The 13293-nt window shown below is 43.1% G+C and overlaps 1 protein-coding gene across 5 annotated transcripts; it reads left to right on the top strand.

Annotated features, from left to right (window-relative positions):
- Positions 1 to 4679: 4679 nt before the first annotated feature.
- LOC137125110 (tubulin alpha chain-like) lies at positions 4680 to 11273 on the top strand. Of its 5 annotated transcripts, XM_067500073.1 has the most exons (7): positions 4680 to 4921; positions 6461 to 6603; positions 6743 to 6971; positions 8490 to 8622; positions 9286 to 9508; positions 9791 to 9939; positions 10070 to 11273. In XM_067500073.1, the coding sequence occupies exons 4-7, from the start codon at positions 8602 to 8604 to the stop codon at positions 11042 to 11044; spliced, it is 1368 nt and encodes a 455-aa protein (XP_067356174.1). In that variant the 5' UTR covers positions 4680 to 4921; positions 6461 to 6603; positions 6743 to 6971; positions 8490 to 8601; the 3' UTR covers positions 11045 to 11273. The 5 variants fall into 5 exon arrangements, with proteins under 5 accessions (XP_067356174.1, XP_067356175.1, XP_067356177.1 ...); XM_067500074.1 differs by lacking the exon at positions 6743 to 6971; XM_067500077.1 differs by lacking the exon at positions 8490 to 8622 and having other exon boundaries at positions 4681 to 4921.
- Positions 11274 to 13293: the final 2020 nt, after the last annotated feature.

Below are 13293 nucleotides of genomic sequence, written 5' to 3'. Positions count from 1 at the left end.
ATCCAACCACTTGAGTTTAAAATGTTTTTCCAAATCTTGATTTCACCGATGTTCATTCACTGACAGGAAAACCTAATACAAGTAGATTAGTTATAAGTAAATAAACTTTGCACCGAGTTTATACTGTACAAACACATTTTAAAATCATACAGTCATGTGTCACATTTTGGTAAATATGGTTTGTACACTACAAAGGTTATTTTGCAATTAATTACTTTTATTTGAAGAAAGCTTTACCTATAGTTATCTGCTCTTTACCTTACTGTCATATTGAGGTGTGGTGTATATTGTTTGTCTGCAAATATAGACCAACAGTGGTTTTTCATAATAATGTATAGAGATTATTTTTTACATTTAAATAACCTATTACTGACATTCACTGTTTGGTACCTAAGTTCATTATATTACCTATTTATCAAACTAACATTAAGAATACCTGTAGAAAACTACCATATGCATTATTATAAATGATTCTCTTCAGAATCCGTGCAAAAACTAAAATACAATCACACAGTGAGAAGTTAGACAGAAGAATCGGCTGTTTTTTCTAAGACAGAACAGCTGATAAAGTTCATACATAATCTTCCAAATCCTGAACAAATTAAGTGTGTGTCTTTGTGTGTGTGTGTGTCTTTTATGGCCGTTGGCTGCCTGACATTTCTGCAGCCCTTTGGTTGATATCTGACATTAACCATCTAACCCCCAATTTCAGCACCGGAAAAATAATAATAATAAATGGGAAATAAACGAACACAAAGCTGCTGATTACTGTGGGATATAAAACCGTTTGCGCTCCTGATGCTGCTCCAGAAACATTTGAGTACTTTAAATAGTAAATCCTAATCAGGTTGTAGTGGAGAAACTAAACAAGGGGCTGGTTTGTCCTCGTCTACATCAATGTGACGTGTTTCCTCTTCTGCTTGCACAAAAAAAATGGATTTTATGGTTTAAGGTCTGAAAAAATAAAATAAAACAACAAGGGGGGTTTTAATAGGCCAGCAGATCAATCGCGAAGGGTGTTCAATGCTCCAGCGTGGCAGGCAGAGATAGAAACGAATCGATGACCGTCCAATTTATTCAGACGATGATGGTGATTGACAGATAGAGACATTAAAGCTGCAGCTCTGCTGTAGCTCATAGAGCATTTTCTGGGGATAAATGTGAAAATAAAGTCACTTTTGAGCACCATAAATTTAAGTTTTTGTTGCCGCGCACAGAATTTGCTCCATATCCAAGTGCTTTGCACAGCTTGGTGTGAAGGAACTCAAGTCGTCCACACAGATCGCTGACCTCAGCCCCGTCCAACACCTTTCAGATGCACTGGAACACCGACTGTGAGCCTGACCTTATCACCCAACGTCAGTGCCGGACTTCATTAACCCCACGTGGCTGAATGAGAGAAAGTCGCTGCAGCCAAGTTCAACATTTGGGGCCAAGGTTCATTCTGGGCCATTAAACATACAAAATGCCAATTAGTGTCATGTCTTATGTGCAAAGAGAAATGTATGAGCCACGTTCTTACAGATGCAAATTGAAAAAAATCCAAAAAACTCTTTAGTGGTGTGTGATTGTCTTAAACAGGTGGGCTTGTCATTTTTTTCGGCCTCTCAGCCGTCAGGCTGCATGTCACCATACAGGAGAAGCAAATGTTTTATCTCCCGAGCACGATTTGTGGGATTTTGAGGCTCTGACCACCGACTTTGGTCTCTGCATCCATCCAGCTTCAATACAGCTTAACCCTTATCGCTGCCAGCCCAGAGACTACGAGCAGATTTACAGACAGGGACCCCCCCCCCCCCTCTTACTTTCAACATGTAATCTCTTATAGATTATTGCAGAGGATTGGTCAGATTCTTCAATAATTTCTAATTATAAATGAATTTGGTAGCAGCCAGCCTGGCTAATACATCTGCTAAACAGCTAAACCTTTTGCGTTTCTTATTTCATTATTTTACGAATGGGATAGTAACCTTTTTCTAGATTTCCATTTGAAATAATCCCCGTCAGGCAGCTCCTCCAATCTGCACTCATTTGTATGAGACTAATTTCTTTTTTTTTTTAAATACTAACGTTTAGATAGTTGTTCTCTATTAGATGCACATTGTTTTAATCATCATCCAATCAGCCTTTTTAACCACGTATGAATGAATACAAATAGAAACTTATGCTATGGGTGAGTCACTGAAAAGGCCTAACAGGCCCATGGACCAGAGTGTCTGGAGTTACTGTTCATATTTCTTATATGAAAAATCCTTTAAAACAAACAAAATGCAAAAAAAAGAAACACATGAAAAATGATCATCATCAATAATGATATAGAAAATAATCAAAAAACAGACACAAAAGGACAAAAAACCCAGACACAGGATGACCAAAAAAGCATAAAATGAAAAAACAAACAAACATACAAACAAACAAAAAATCTGTTCAAACCATGATAAAATATGACCAAAATGGACACAAAAGAACGGACACAAAATAAACATGAAACAGACACAAAAAACAGACTCAAAATGACCAAAATGAGCAAAAAAGACAACACAAAGAACAAACCCAGATACAAAACGACAGAAAATGACTGAAAAACACACACAAAAAAAAGAAAAAAAACACAAAATGACCAATAATAAAATAATAGACAAAACATTTACAAAACAACTGAAAATTCCTCAAACCATTGGTGCATCCATGCTGTCTGCTATTAACATTAACAAAGCTCAAACCAACATCCTGATCCGGTTCGGTCCGATCAGTACTACACTGACATGACTGGTACAAATTCTTTAAATGGGCTCTTTTCCTGAGAGCTTCATTTGTTCGGGCACCCAGCGAAGAAAGAGGAGATTATCGAGACGAAGAGACCACTTAGCAACCCTAAGTCTTCGTGTCATCGACAGATCATAATTGGAAGGGATTAGAGTTCTTGATTTCTGCGGGTAAATCCTTCAGGGAGTCTGCAAGAAATCACATTAGCATTCTGTGCTAACACGGCAAACAGTCGTCTAAACACTTGAATCCCAAGATTGGATTATTGCAGACAAAACACACACTCGATCCCACGTGACGCGTTCAGAAAACCCTGAACTGGTCCCTGTAATATTTGTTGTGTTGCTGCACAGTTAGAGACGAAAGTTTAGTCGTGTTTTTGGTTTGTTGAAATGGGGACTTGAGCCAGAGGTGCAAACATCACTGGTCGGTTCTCTGCAAGAAGCCACTTCAGGAATTAGAGGACACAAAGAGCGTCTGTGTTTGATTCTCCGCGTGCTTCACAGACAGATCAAACATGGTTTCTTGAGCAATTACAGGTCTGTGTGTGTTAGTGTGTGTGTGTGTGTGTGTGATGGACTGAGACCACAGTGAACAGTGGACACATCTGTACGCACAAAGCACAACTCCTGAAACGACACCCAGAGGAACCCGTGGCTGCTGCTGTGCATCGAGCATTCGTCTCATGGACAGAGGGACACTGTGGCATGAAAACATTTTGTTTCTGGACATTTTGTGTCTTATTTTGTAATTATTTCTTGACAGTTTGCTCCCAATGGCTGTGGGAGCAACTAAAAGTACATGTGAACACTTTTCTGATAGGACTTTGCTTTGTTGTTTTCTCCTTGACTTCGACTTTTGCTGCCTTGTACCTCACTTGTAAGTCGCTTTGGATAAAAGTGTGTAAATGTAAATGTCTACAGCAAATGCTGTTGTGCTCAAACCGGTCAGAATTTAACTTTAATTTAACCGGTTTTTATTTATAGAAATCATAGAAAGAAACACTTTCACCATCAAGGAAGATATGATGGAAAAATAATCTGCAGACCTCTGCGGGGAGGAGGACGAACACTTGAAAAAGATCTCCACTATCCGTCTCCATCTCACCTTTCCAAAAAGACGCTCAGGGGAGCATTTGAAGAGGACCGAGCTGCTCAGGGGAAGAAGCTTTGTGTTCTGGGGGACTCAGGGGCTTGTTTGAGGATTATGAGGACGTATGCATCCATAGCTGAAGGCCTCTGACAGCTCCGCATTTCTGCAAAGAGTGATTGACAGGATGCGGGTATAGAAGCACAAATGTGATCGTAAACAGTTCTCGCGTTAACAATAATCCAACTTTAATTGAGCAGAAATACAAAGCAGGGTTAAAACCTTTACAATAGCACAACTTGGTAAAATTAGAAATGTCTGAGTACAATAAGCACAACACAATACAACATCCACCGACTGGGAAATGGTGCCCTCAATAAAATACCAAAGTAATTTTACACATGCCCTCTAAACCATATTACCATTATACTGCATGTAACCCACTTTAGTAAGTACTTGTACCTTGTGCCCTAAAAACAACTTCTCAGATTCTGGACTGTGAGCAGATGCAGGAAACAGGTGCAGGCCGGCTCTCACTGCTGGAGACCAGATCCAAATGAGGAGGACGTCATCTAGTGGCTGTGAACTGCACTGCACAGAGTCGAGCTGTGTACACGGAACAAAGTTCCAAGTTACATCATAAGCCTAATTCCTCCCGTTGCTGCCAGTGCTTTCGGCTTATCCCCGTGAGGTCACGGCCTCCCATGGCTGCCAGTACTGTGTACATATATTTGATACTTTCAGGCTTAAACATGTCAAAAGTGTCGGTTTGAAGGCTTCACATTTCCCACTTGTCAAGGTGCAGTGAGAAAATGTGTTCACTTGTATGTTGTGATCATTTTACATGAGAGCTTCAGCTTTTATTGTGAAACAGACAGGAAGTGGCTTTCAAAAGAATTTAAACTGCGACTGTTCCAGGAGCTCCACCTCTCCTCCAACCGCCCCCGCCTGTACTAGCTATAAAAGAGGGTGTGGGTGTCACACGCAGATAGGACTTCACTCACGGAGATCTCATTATAGGTGCCCTGTGAGAACATCCAGCCGAAAAAAATAAAAAGACAAAATGGTGAGTATTCTGTCCCTCTGTGTCATTGTAAGTGACTCTGTTGTTTTGTGTGTGTTTTAAAAACTGTAATGGTTATTTCTTTCCTAGTACTTTCTTCTCAAAATGTGATTTTTGGTTTTTTCTTTGCTTTGCCTGGACCACAGCCACAGCTCTTAAAAAAAAAAGCATGTATCTGTTTCAAATGGTGGAAAACATGGCATGTGGTGGTTAACTGGTTCCATCTGGGAGGCTGGGCACTGGCTGTCTGTCCAGCCCGTTGGGACTGGTAATGTGGTTTCCGGCAGCCACTTGTGTTTTTTTTTTTTTTTTGCATTTCTCCACCGTGCGGACACGCAGCTGAATTCCTGCGACGCGCGTATTTCTGCTGGTAAACACGAGGCCGGGCACACGGCCATTTTACAACCTTTGATCAACATTTAGACAAACTAATAAGAGCTGCAGACCTTGTCCCCTGTGGGAACATGGATGCACACAGTGATTGTGCCCTGTTCACAGGTTACGCTTTCATAGCAGGAGGGTAAGAAACGTCTGATGTTTTTTTTTACATTTCCTGCATTTGCGTGTCCATTTTGTGCACAACCTAATAAAAAAGAGCCGAGGAGCTTTGTCCTACTTTTTGAGTTGCTTTTGTTTTTCCCTCCTTGAAGCTCCTCAAAACTTTCAGCACGATGCTCCACTTTGTGCGCTTCCTAATGTAGAGATACACAAGTCGATGCAGATCACACACACACACATATAGAGCCACACTTTAGCGGGAAGTATGGTCACTTTCACCAGCTGTGTGTCTCGTAAACACGAGCCACTGTGGTGTGTTGCAACTCCCGGAGGAAACAGGCCACCACTCCTACTTTTCTCAGATCTGGCCAACACATGTCCAAACTATCCTGCTCACAAGAGCAAGTAGTTCACTCTGAACAACAAAAGAAGCTCGTAGTGGTGTTTGACATGATTTTATAGAACAATCTGGAGTCCAAACGGGTCAGTGGGTTACATTATACTGCATGTAGCCCACTTTAGTAAGTACTTGTACCTTGTGCCCTAAAAAACACTTCTCAGAATCTAGACTCAAGTCTGTGTGTAGCTGCAGGAAACAGGTGCAGGTCCCACTGTTACTGCTGGAGACAAAATGTAAATGAGGAGGACGTGATCTAGTGGCTGTGATCTGCACTGCCGGTTCAGACGATCCACAACAAAGGAACCAGAGCGCTGAGGCTCTGTTCAGTCGAGCTGTGTACACGGAACAAAGTTCCAAGTTACATCATAAGCCTAATTCCTCCCGGTGCCTCCAGTCCTTTCGGCTTATCCCCGTGAGGTCACGGCCTCCCATGGCTGCCAGTACTGTGTACATATATTTGATACTTTAAGGCTTAAACATGTCAAAAGTGTCGGTTTGACGGCTTCATATTTCCCACTTGTCAAGGTGCAGTGAGAAAATGTGTTCACTTGTATGTTGTGATCATTTTACATGAGAGCTTCAGCTTTTATTGTGAAACAGACAGGAAGTGGCTTTCAAAAGAATTTAAACTGCGACTGTTCCAGGAGCTCCACCTCTCCTCCAACCGCCCCCGCCTGTACTAGCTATAAAAGAGGGTGTGGGTGTCACACGCAGATAGGACTTCACTCACGGAGATCTCATTATAGGTGCCCTGTGAGAACATCCAGCCGAAAAAAAGGACAAAATGGTGAGTATTCTGTCCCTCTGTGTCATTGTAAGTGATTCTATTCTTTTGTGTGTATTTGAAAAACTGTAATGGTCATTACTTTCCTAGTACTTTCTTCTAAAATGTGACTTTTTGGGTTTTTTCTTTGATTGGACCACAGCCACAGGTCATAAAAAAAAAAGCTGGTATATGTTTCAAATGGTGGAAAACATCAAGTGACTGAGTTGGAAACATGCTATTCGGCATGTGGAGGTTAACTGGTTCCATCTGGGGGCCTGGGCACTGGCTGTCTGTCAAGCCGGTTGGGACCGGTGATGTGGTTTCCCGCCGCCACTTTCACCACCGTGCAGATACGCTGCTGAATTCCTGCGACGCGCATATTTCTGATGGTAAACACGAGGCCGGGCACATGAGCATTTTACAACCTTTGATCAACATTTACACAACCTAATAAGAGCTGCAGACCTTGTCCCCTGTGGGACAGTGATTGGACACTTTTATAGCAGGAGTGTAAAAACAATTTTGACAGTTTGAAAGTTTTGACATTTCCTGCATTTGCGTGTCCGTCTTTTGCACAACGTACGACCAGAGCTGAGGAAGTGCGTTTTGCTTTTGGAGTTACTTTTTTTTTTTTTTTTGTCCCCACACGCAAATCCTTGAAACTCCTCAAAACTTTCAACGCAGTGCTGCACTTTGTGTGCTCCCCAGTGTTGGGATACACAAGTCGATACAGATCTCACACACAGACAACGACACACACACATGCAGAGCCACACTTTAGCGGGAAGTATGGTCACTTTCACCAGCTGTGTGTCTCGTAAACACGAGCCACGGTGGTGTGTTGCAACTCCCGGAGGAAACAGGCCACCACTCCTACTTTGCTCAGATCTGGCCAACACATGTCCAAACTATAAAGAAGCTCGTGCTGGTGACTATAGAAACAATCTGTGGGTTACTATTATACTGCATGGGACCCACCTTAGTGAGTACTTGTACCTTGTTCACCAAAACAAGCTGCATGGGTGTGTGTCTGTGTGCGTCACATGTATCGACACTTTACTCAGAATAGCTGCTGGCTCACACGGCCATGCTCGACATATCACATGTCACCGGGGGGGGGGGAGCAGGGGTCAAAGGATTTAAAAAATGGAAAAAGTTGAAAGTCTTAGATTTTTGTCTGATTTACAGAGTGAATTTGTTTAGTGTAATTACATTTTTATTACATAAATGAAGGTTTAATGACTTTTTGCTTTAACAATATCAACTGTTTGATAACTTATAGCTTCCATTATATTAAGTTCGGTTTGCTATTTCAACATTACTTGGCAGTATGTATTTTATTTAAGCATAATTTTACGCTATTTAAGAACTTTTTCTTTTTGTTTAAGTATCTATTTTCTGTTACATTTAGTTTCTTTGGGGTTTTTTTGCATTTAAACTGTAGGCTAACTACTTATTACAGCTAGTTACTGCAAATATTTCAGCCATGTATCCATTACTTTTAGCCATTAGCTTAATATTTTTTATTAATTTCTTTTGGGTAGTAATTTTATTAATCTACCCATTAGATTAAACCATAGTTTCAATCATGTATCCATTTTTTTTATTTGCCATCATTTTTTACTAATATTTCCGCAATGTGAGCTATTTTTTTAGCCAGCACATTGTATTAAGCTATTTATCCAGTTTCAGCTATTTTAAACATTTGTCCACTTACTTTTTTTTTTTTAAAGCAGTGTATCCTTTATTTTTTTAACCAGCCCATGAAATCAGTTTTAACCATTTTTAACATTATTCAAATTATTTTGTTATTTCAGCCATTTTGATTTTAAACATTTATTCAGTTTAGCAAAATATTTCAATGGTTTAGCCACTTTTTAAGGGTAACATTTTGTATTCTTTTTTAGGATAATATCCTCCCATGCGGCAAGGCATACATTTTCATAGAGTGTGACTGTCTTCAAACAAAACCAGTCACTCGAATCAAACCAACATGATTCTGAACTGCGGTGTTCAGACATGTTCTGTTGGAATCTGGTTGTAAGTATTACTAAAGACGTCACACTGGAAATACACGACCACCTGCCTCGTCAAGATGGTTTTATACTTAGATATGTTAAAAGAGACCCTGTGTGGGCTGGAATAGCTGTCCTTCTACCTTATGTCTCACATATTTGCATTCCTATCACATCCATCTCCTCCTCAAAGACCAGTTAACCAAACAGAACTGCATTGCATCCTAAACTCCCCCCTGGCCAAAGTTTCCTTTCAGAGACCAAACCTGTTTTAGTCCGCAGCGTGCATGCACCCTTTGCTTCCCACCGGCACCACCCGTATCATTTGCAAAGGACTAGAAATACTTGTGCAGGGTGTGGCAACCCTTTGGCACCTACAGACATTCTGACATGACTTCTTTAATCAACACAACTTTGTAATCTAGGCCAGTGACTGTCTATTTGTCCCGTCTGCAGAATCAGATTGTGATGCAAACGATTTAAAAAAAAAAAAAAAAAAAAGAGAGTTGGAAAGTAATCTCGACAAGTTGGTTACACCCAGTTTTCATAGCTCTCAACTGTTACCTACAGCAGGTTAAGGCATGTTTTTAGTGAAATCAATATGGTTTTTTGCTTGTGCACGATGAATTCAGTGATAAAAAGTGTAGAGGGTTGAAATAATTATGTCATATTTGTTTTCCCGCTGCAGCGCGAATGCATCTCCATACACGTTGGCCAAGCCGGGGTCCAGATGGGCAACACCTGCTGGGAGCTCTACTGCCTGGAGCACGGCATCCAGCCTGATGGTCAAATGCCGCCCAACAAGACCAAAAAAGGATACGAAGACTCCTTCACCACCTTCTTCAGTGAGACTGGTGCTGGGAAGTACGTCCCCAGAGCCATCTTTGTTGACCTGGAACCAACTGTCATTGGTAAGCAATTTCTTTGGGGTGTTGTTGCCAGATTGGCGGCAGCTGATGTTGTAACTTCACTAAGGAGAACCAGCTCTCTGGCGAAGTCTTTGAAGATACAAAATTTCAGGGTAGGAAGTGACAAAGTCTACAAAGATAAAAGATAAACTGGCTGATCATTCCACATAATAACTGCTAGTCCAAAGACAATGGATGCGATAGCTGAGGACGATATTTTGACACCTTAACTAAAAGTGAATCGGCTTCTTTGGAATGTAACATGCCATCTCCCTTTTTCTTTAGATGAAGTTCGTACAGGCATGTACCGCCAGCTTTTCCACCCCGAGCAGCTGATATCGGGGAAGGAGGATGCTGCCAACAACTACGCTCGCGGGCACTACACCATTGGAAAGGAGCACATCGACGCTGTCCTCGACAGAGTCCGGAAACTGGTAAGAAGAGCTGCAAGGAACCGTCTTTTGCAACGAGGGGCAAGATGACCGAGAGATGTTTCTATTCTTACACCAAACAGTTTCATTCAGAATTCTTGCTACATTGCTAATTTGTTCCTTTCTCGTTCAGTCTGACCAGTGCACGGGGCTCCAGGGTTTCCTGGTCTTCCACTCTTTTGGGGGTGGAACCGGCTCCGGTTTCACTTCTCTGCTTATGGAGCGTCTCTCAGTAGACTTTGGAAAGAAGTCCAAACTGGAGTTTGCCATTTACCCGGCTCCTCAGGTGTCCACAGCTGTGGTGGAGCCCTACAACTCCATCCTGACTACCCACACCACCCTGGAGCACTCAGACTGCGCCTTCATGGTGGACAACGAGGCCATCTATGATATCTGTCACAGGAACCTGGACATCGAGCGCCCATCTTACAGCAACCTGAATCGTCTCATTAGCCAGCTTGTCTCCTCCATCACCGCTTCCTTGCGCTTTGACGGGGCCTTGAACGTGGACTTGACAGAGTTCCAGACCAACCTGGTGCCTTACCCACGTATCCACTTCCCGTTGGCCTCCTACGCTCCCGTAATCTCAGCAGAGAAGGCCTATCACGAGCAGCTGACTGTGGCCGACATCACCAACTCCTGCTTCGAGCCAGCCAATCAGATGGTCAAATGTGACCCTCGGCGCGGCAAGTACATGGCCTGCTGCCTGCTGTACCGTGGCGACGTGGTTCCCAAAGACGTCAACGTGGCAATCAGCAACATAAAAACCAAGCGCAGTATCCAGTTTGTGGACTGGTGCCCAACTGGGTTTAAGGTAGGCATCAACTACCAGCCTCCCACTGTGGTCCCCGGAGGAGACCTGGCTAAGGTCCAGAGGGCCTTGTGCATGCTGAGCAACACCACGGCCATCGCCGAAGCCTGGGCCCGACTCGACCACAAGTTTGACCTGATGTACGCAAAGAGGGCCTTCGTCCACTGGTACGTCGGCGAGGGGATGGAGGAGGGAGAGTTCTCAGAGGCCAGGGAGGACATGGCCGCCCTGGAGAAAGATTACGAAGAGGTCGGCATGGACTCACAGGAGGAGGATGAAAATGGCGAAGAGTATTAAAAAGTAAATGATTTTCTCACTGTGTCCTCCGGAGACAGTGCAAAGAGTGTTAATGTCCAGTTTAGCTGATGGGATGTAAACTACTAATAAACACAATATTACTGCTGATCAGCAGTTTGTCGAAGCTCTGTCCCAGGTTTTTTTTCGAAAATGATGTATGAGAGGATGTTTCTCCACCTTCTTTTCTAAATAAAGCTACAGTGCTTCGTCTTTTGTGATCAAAACTTTACTCGCAGTGGTTTTCTGTCTTTACACTCTTCTTCAATATAAACACACATGTTTTAAGTGTTTGATTTAATTTCATCAGGGGCAACAAACATACTGAATCAACCCCAGAGATAAAGCAGAGGACAAACTGCAGGACACACTGAGCTTAGAGATTTGGGAGACGTGGACGTCCAACATCACACCAACTAACCAGTTTGGTGCTTTTACCCTGTATTTTCTCCATTAGTTAATTTGTCAGGGCCAATAAACAGTCTGAAACTGCTCCAGATTTAACTTGCAAAAGTAAATATCAAAGATAATATCAATCAACACCCACCGATCGGCTCTATATATTTGGAGGGCAGGTGATGATGCAGTCAAAGGTTATGATGAGACCTGATCCAATGTGATCAGTGGGGCTGATTTTAGGCTACTTAGATGATCTGTGGCTGCTCCACCACACGGTGGCAGTGCGGTGTTACTGTCAGAAGAATCTGAACCATCAAAGGAAATGCACTGGAACCAGACGTGAGAGTCATCCAGGTCATGGTCGTCCCACAGAGCAGCTGGAGTTTTGTTGCATGGACTAATTAGTGTGAACTCGTGTTTTAAACTAAGGTGGATTTTGGGACTGCAGAAAATCTACAAAGCACTTTCCTCTTTGTAGGTTTTCTGTGAAGAGCCACCAAAGACCTGCAGACTTTCCCGAACCCCCTGCCTCGGCGGATGAGGCCTTCATTTTGGCTCTGTAATTGCTTTTATGTAATTAAGGCTCAGTTGGAGCAGGCGGTGTGGACAGGGGATTTAGCAAAGGTCACGAAAGACGGAAAGAAAGAACGTTTTTCGGTTTTGTCCTCACCTTGGCTGCAAAACTAAAACATTTGTCGAGTCTGAGAGACCTTAAACCTCCTCCTGTTTGCACTCCCACACTTTGATGCATGCTCCCACTGAGCCTGCAAGGCCTCGTGAAATCAGTAAGTACAGGATTTGACGCCTGTGACGTGGTATTTTTTGAGACGTCCGCAGTCTGTAACAACAGCACCTTTAGCTTGACACAGCCACGACATTGTCAGGGTTTAATAAATGCGTGAAAGGAAAAAGCAAAGGATGCCAGAGCTCCTCCAAATCAGGGTCTCCCAGCTGCTCTGGATAACTCACATCTTGACAGAAGAGGCTGCGCCCTCCCTCCTCTCCTCCACAGCTCCATCAGATGGCACAGGCATCACTGGATTCACACAAACTAAACACCAAACACCCTAAACACACTGTGAGGATCAAAGGCTGCCAACTCTCCCCCTCTGATCGCACAAGCGACACTTCCAAACAGGAGGAACTGTACACTGGATTCTACCTGTGCTGCCTCAATAAATTATGAGCTGCTCATCACATCACATTTCGGGGCTCTGTGTGCTACTATTACATAAAGATTCCATGCAGGCGGACAAGATTCTGGGTCCTGGTGTTGTGCACGTCGGCTGTGGGACACCTGAGGGAGAGCTTCCTGTTCAGTGTCTGCCCGAACTAATGAGTCAAACCTGGCAACGCAGCACCGTGATCAGTTAAAAAAGGAAACAAGCAGGCAGCCAGGTGAGATGCTGGAGGAGCTGATTCCCGGGCTTAGAGCAGCATTAGGTGGCAGTTCTCAAACTGCAAACAGCAGCCGCCTAGAAGGTGCTTATCACTGACGTGTGTCATAATTAAGCAGCGTTTAGCAGCTGGAGTAGTTATGACAGGGACCAAAGTGATTAGGTGAGGAATCGGATAACGACTACAGATCAGGCCGTTACTGCGGTTTGGAATCGTTTTAGTCATTTGGTGTCTTTAGAGTTAACCGGTGTCTACTTGTTGTCGCCCTTTGGGCCTTTGGGTTAATTTTGAGTCTCTTTTCGTCTATGTTTTGCGTGTCTGGGATCACTTTGTGTGATGCTCGGTGCTTTGTAGCCCGTATACAGTAGTTATCCCTCCACGTGTAACCATGGCGATGAAGATATAACTAGGAGGTGGAGGAGGGACAAGTGAACCTACATCTGTGGCCACAGCAA

The sequence above is a fragment of the Channa argus genome, chromosome 4 (genome assembly GCF_033026475.1).
Source record: "Channa argus isolate prfri chromosome 4, Channa argus male v1.0, whole genome shotgun sequence".
Taxonomy (NCBI): domain Eukaryota; kingdom Metazoa; phylum Chordata; class Actinopteri; order Anabantiformes; family Channidae; genus Channa; species Channa argus.
Note: the sequence above shows the minus strand (reverse complement) of the source record. Positions and strands in the feature narration are given on the sequence as shown.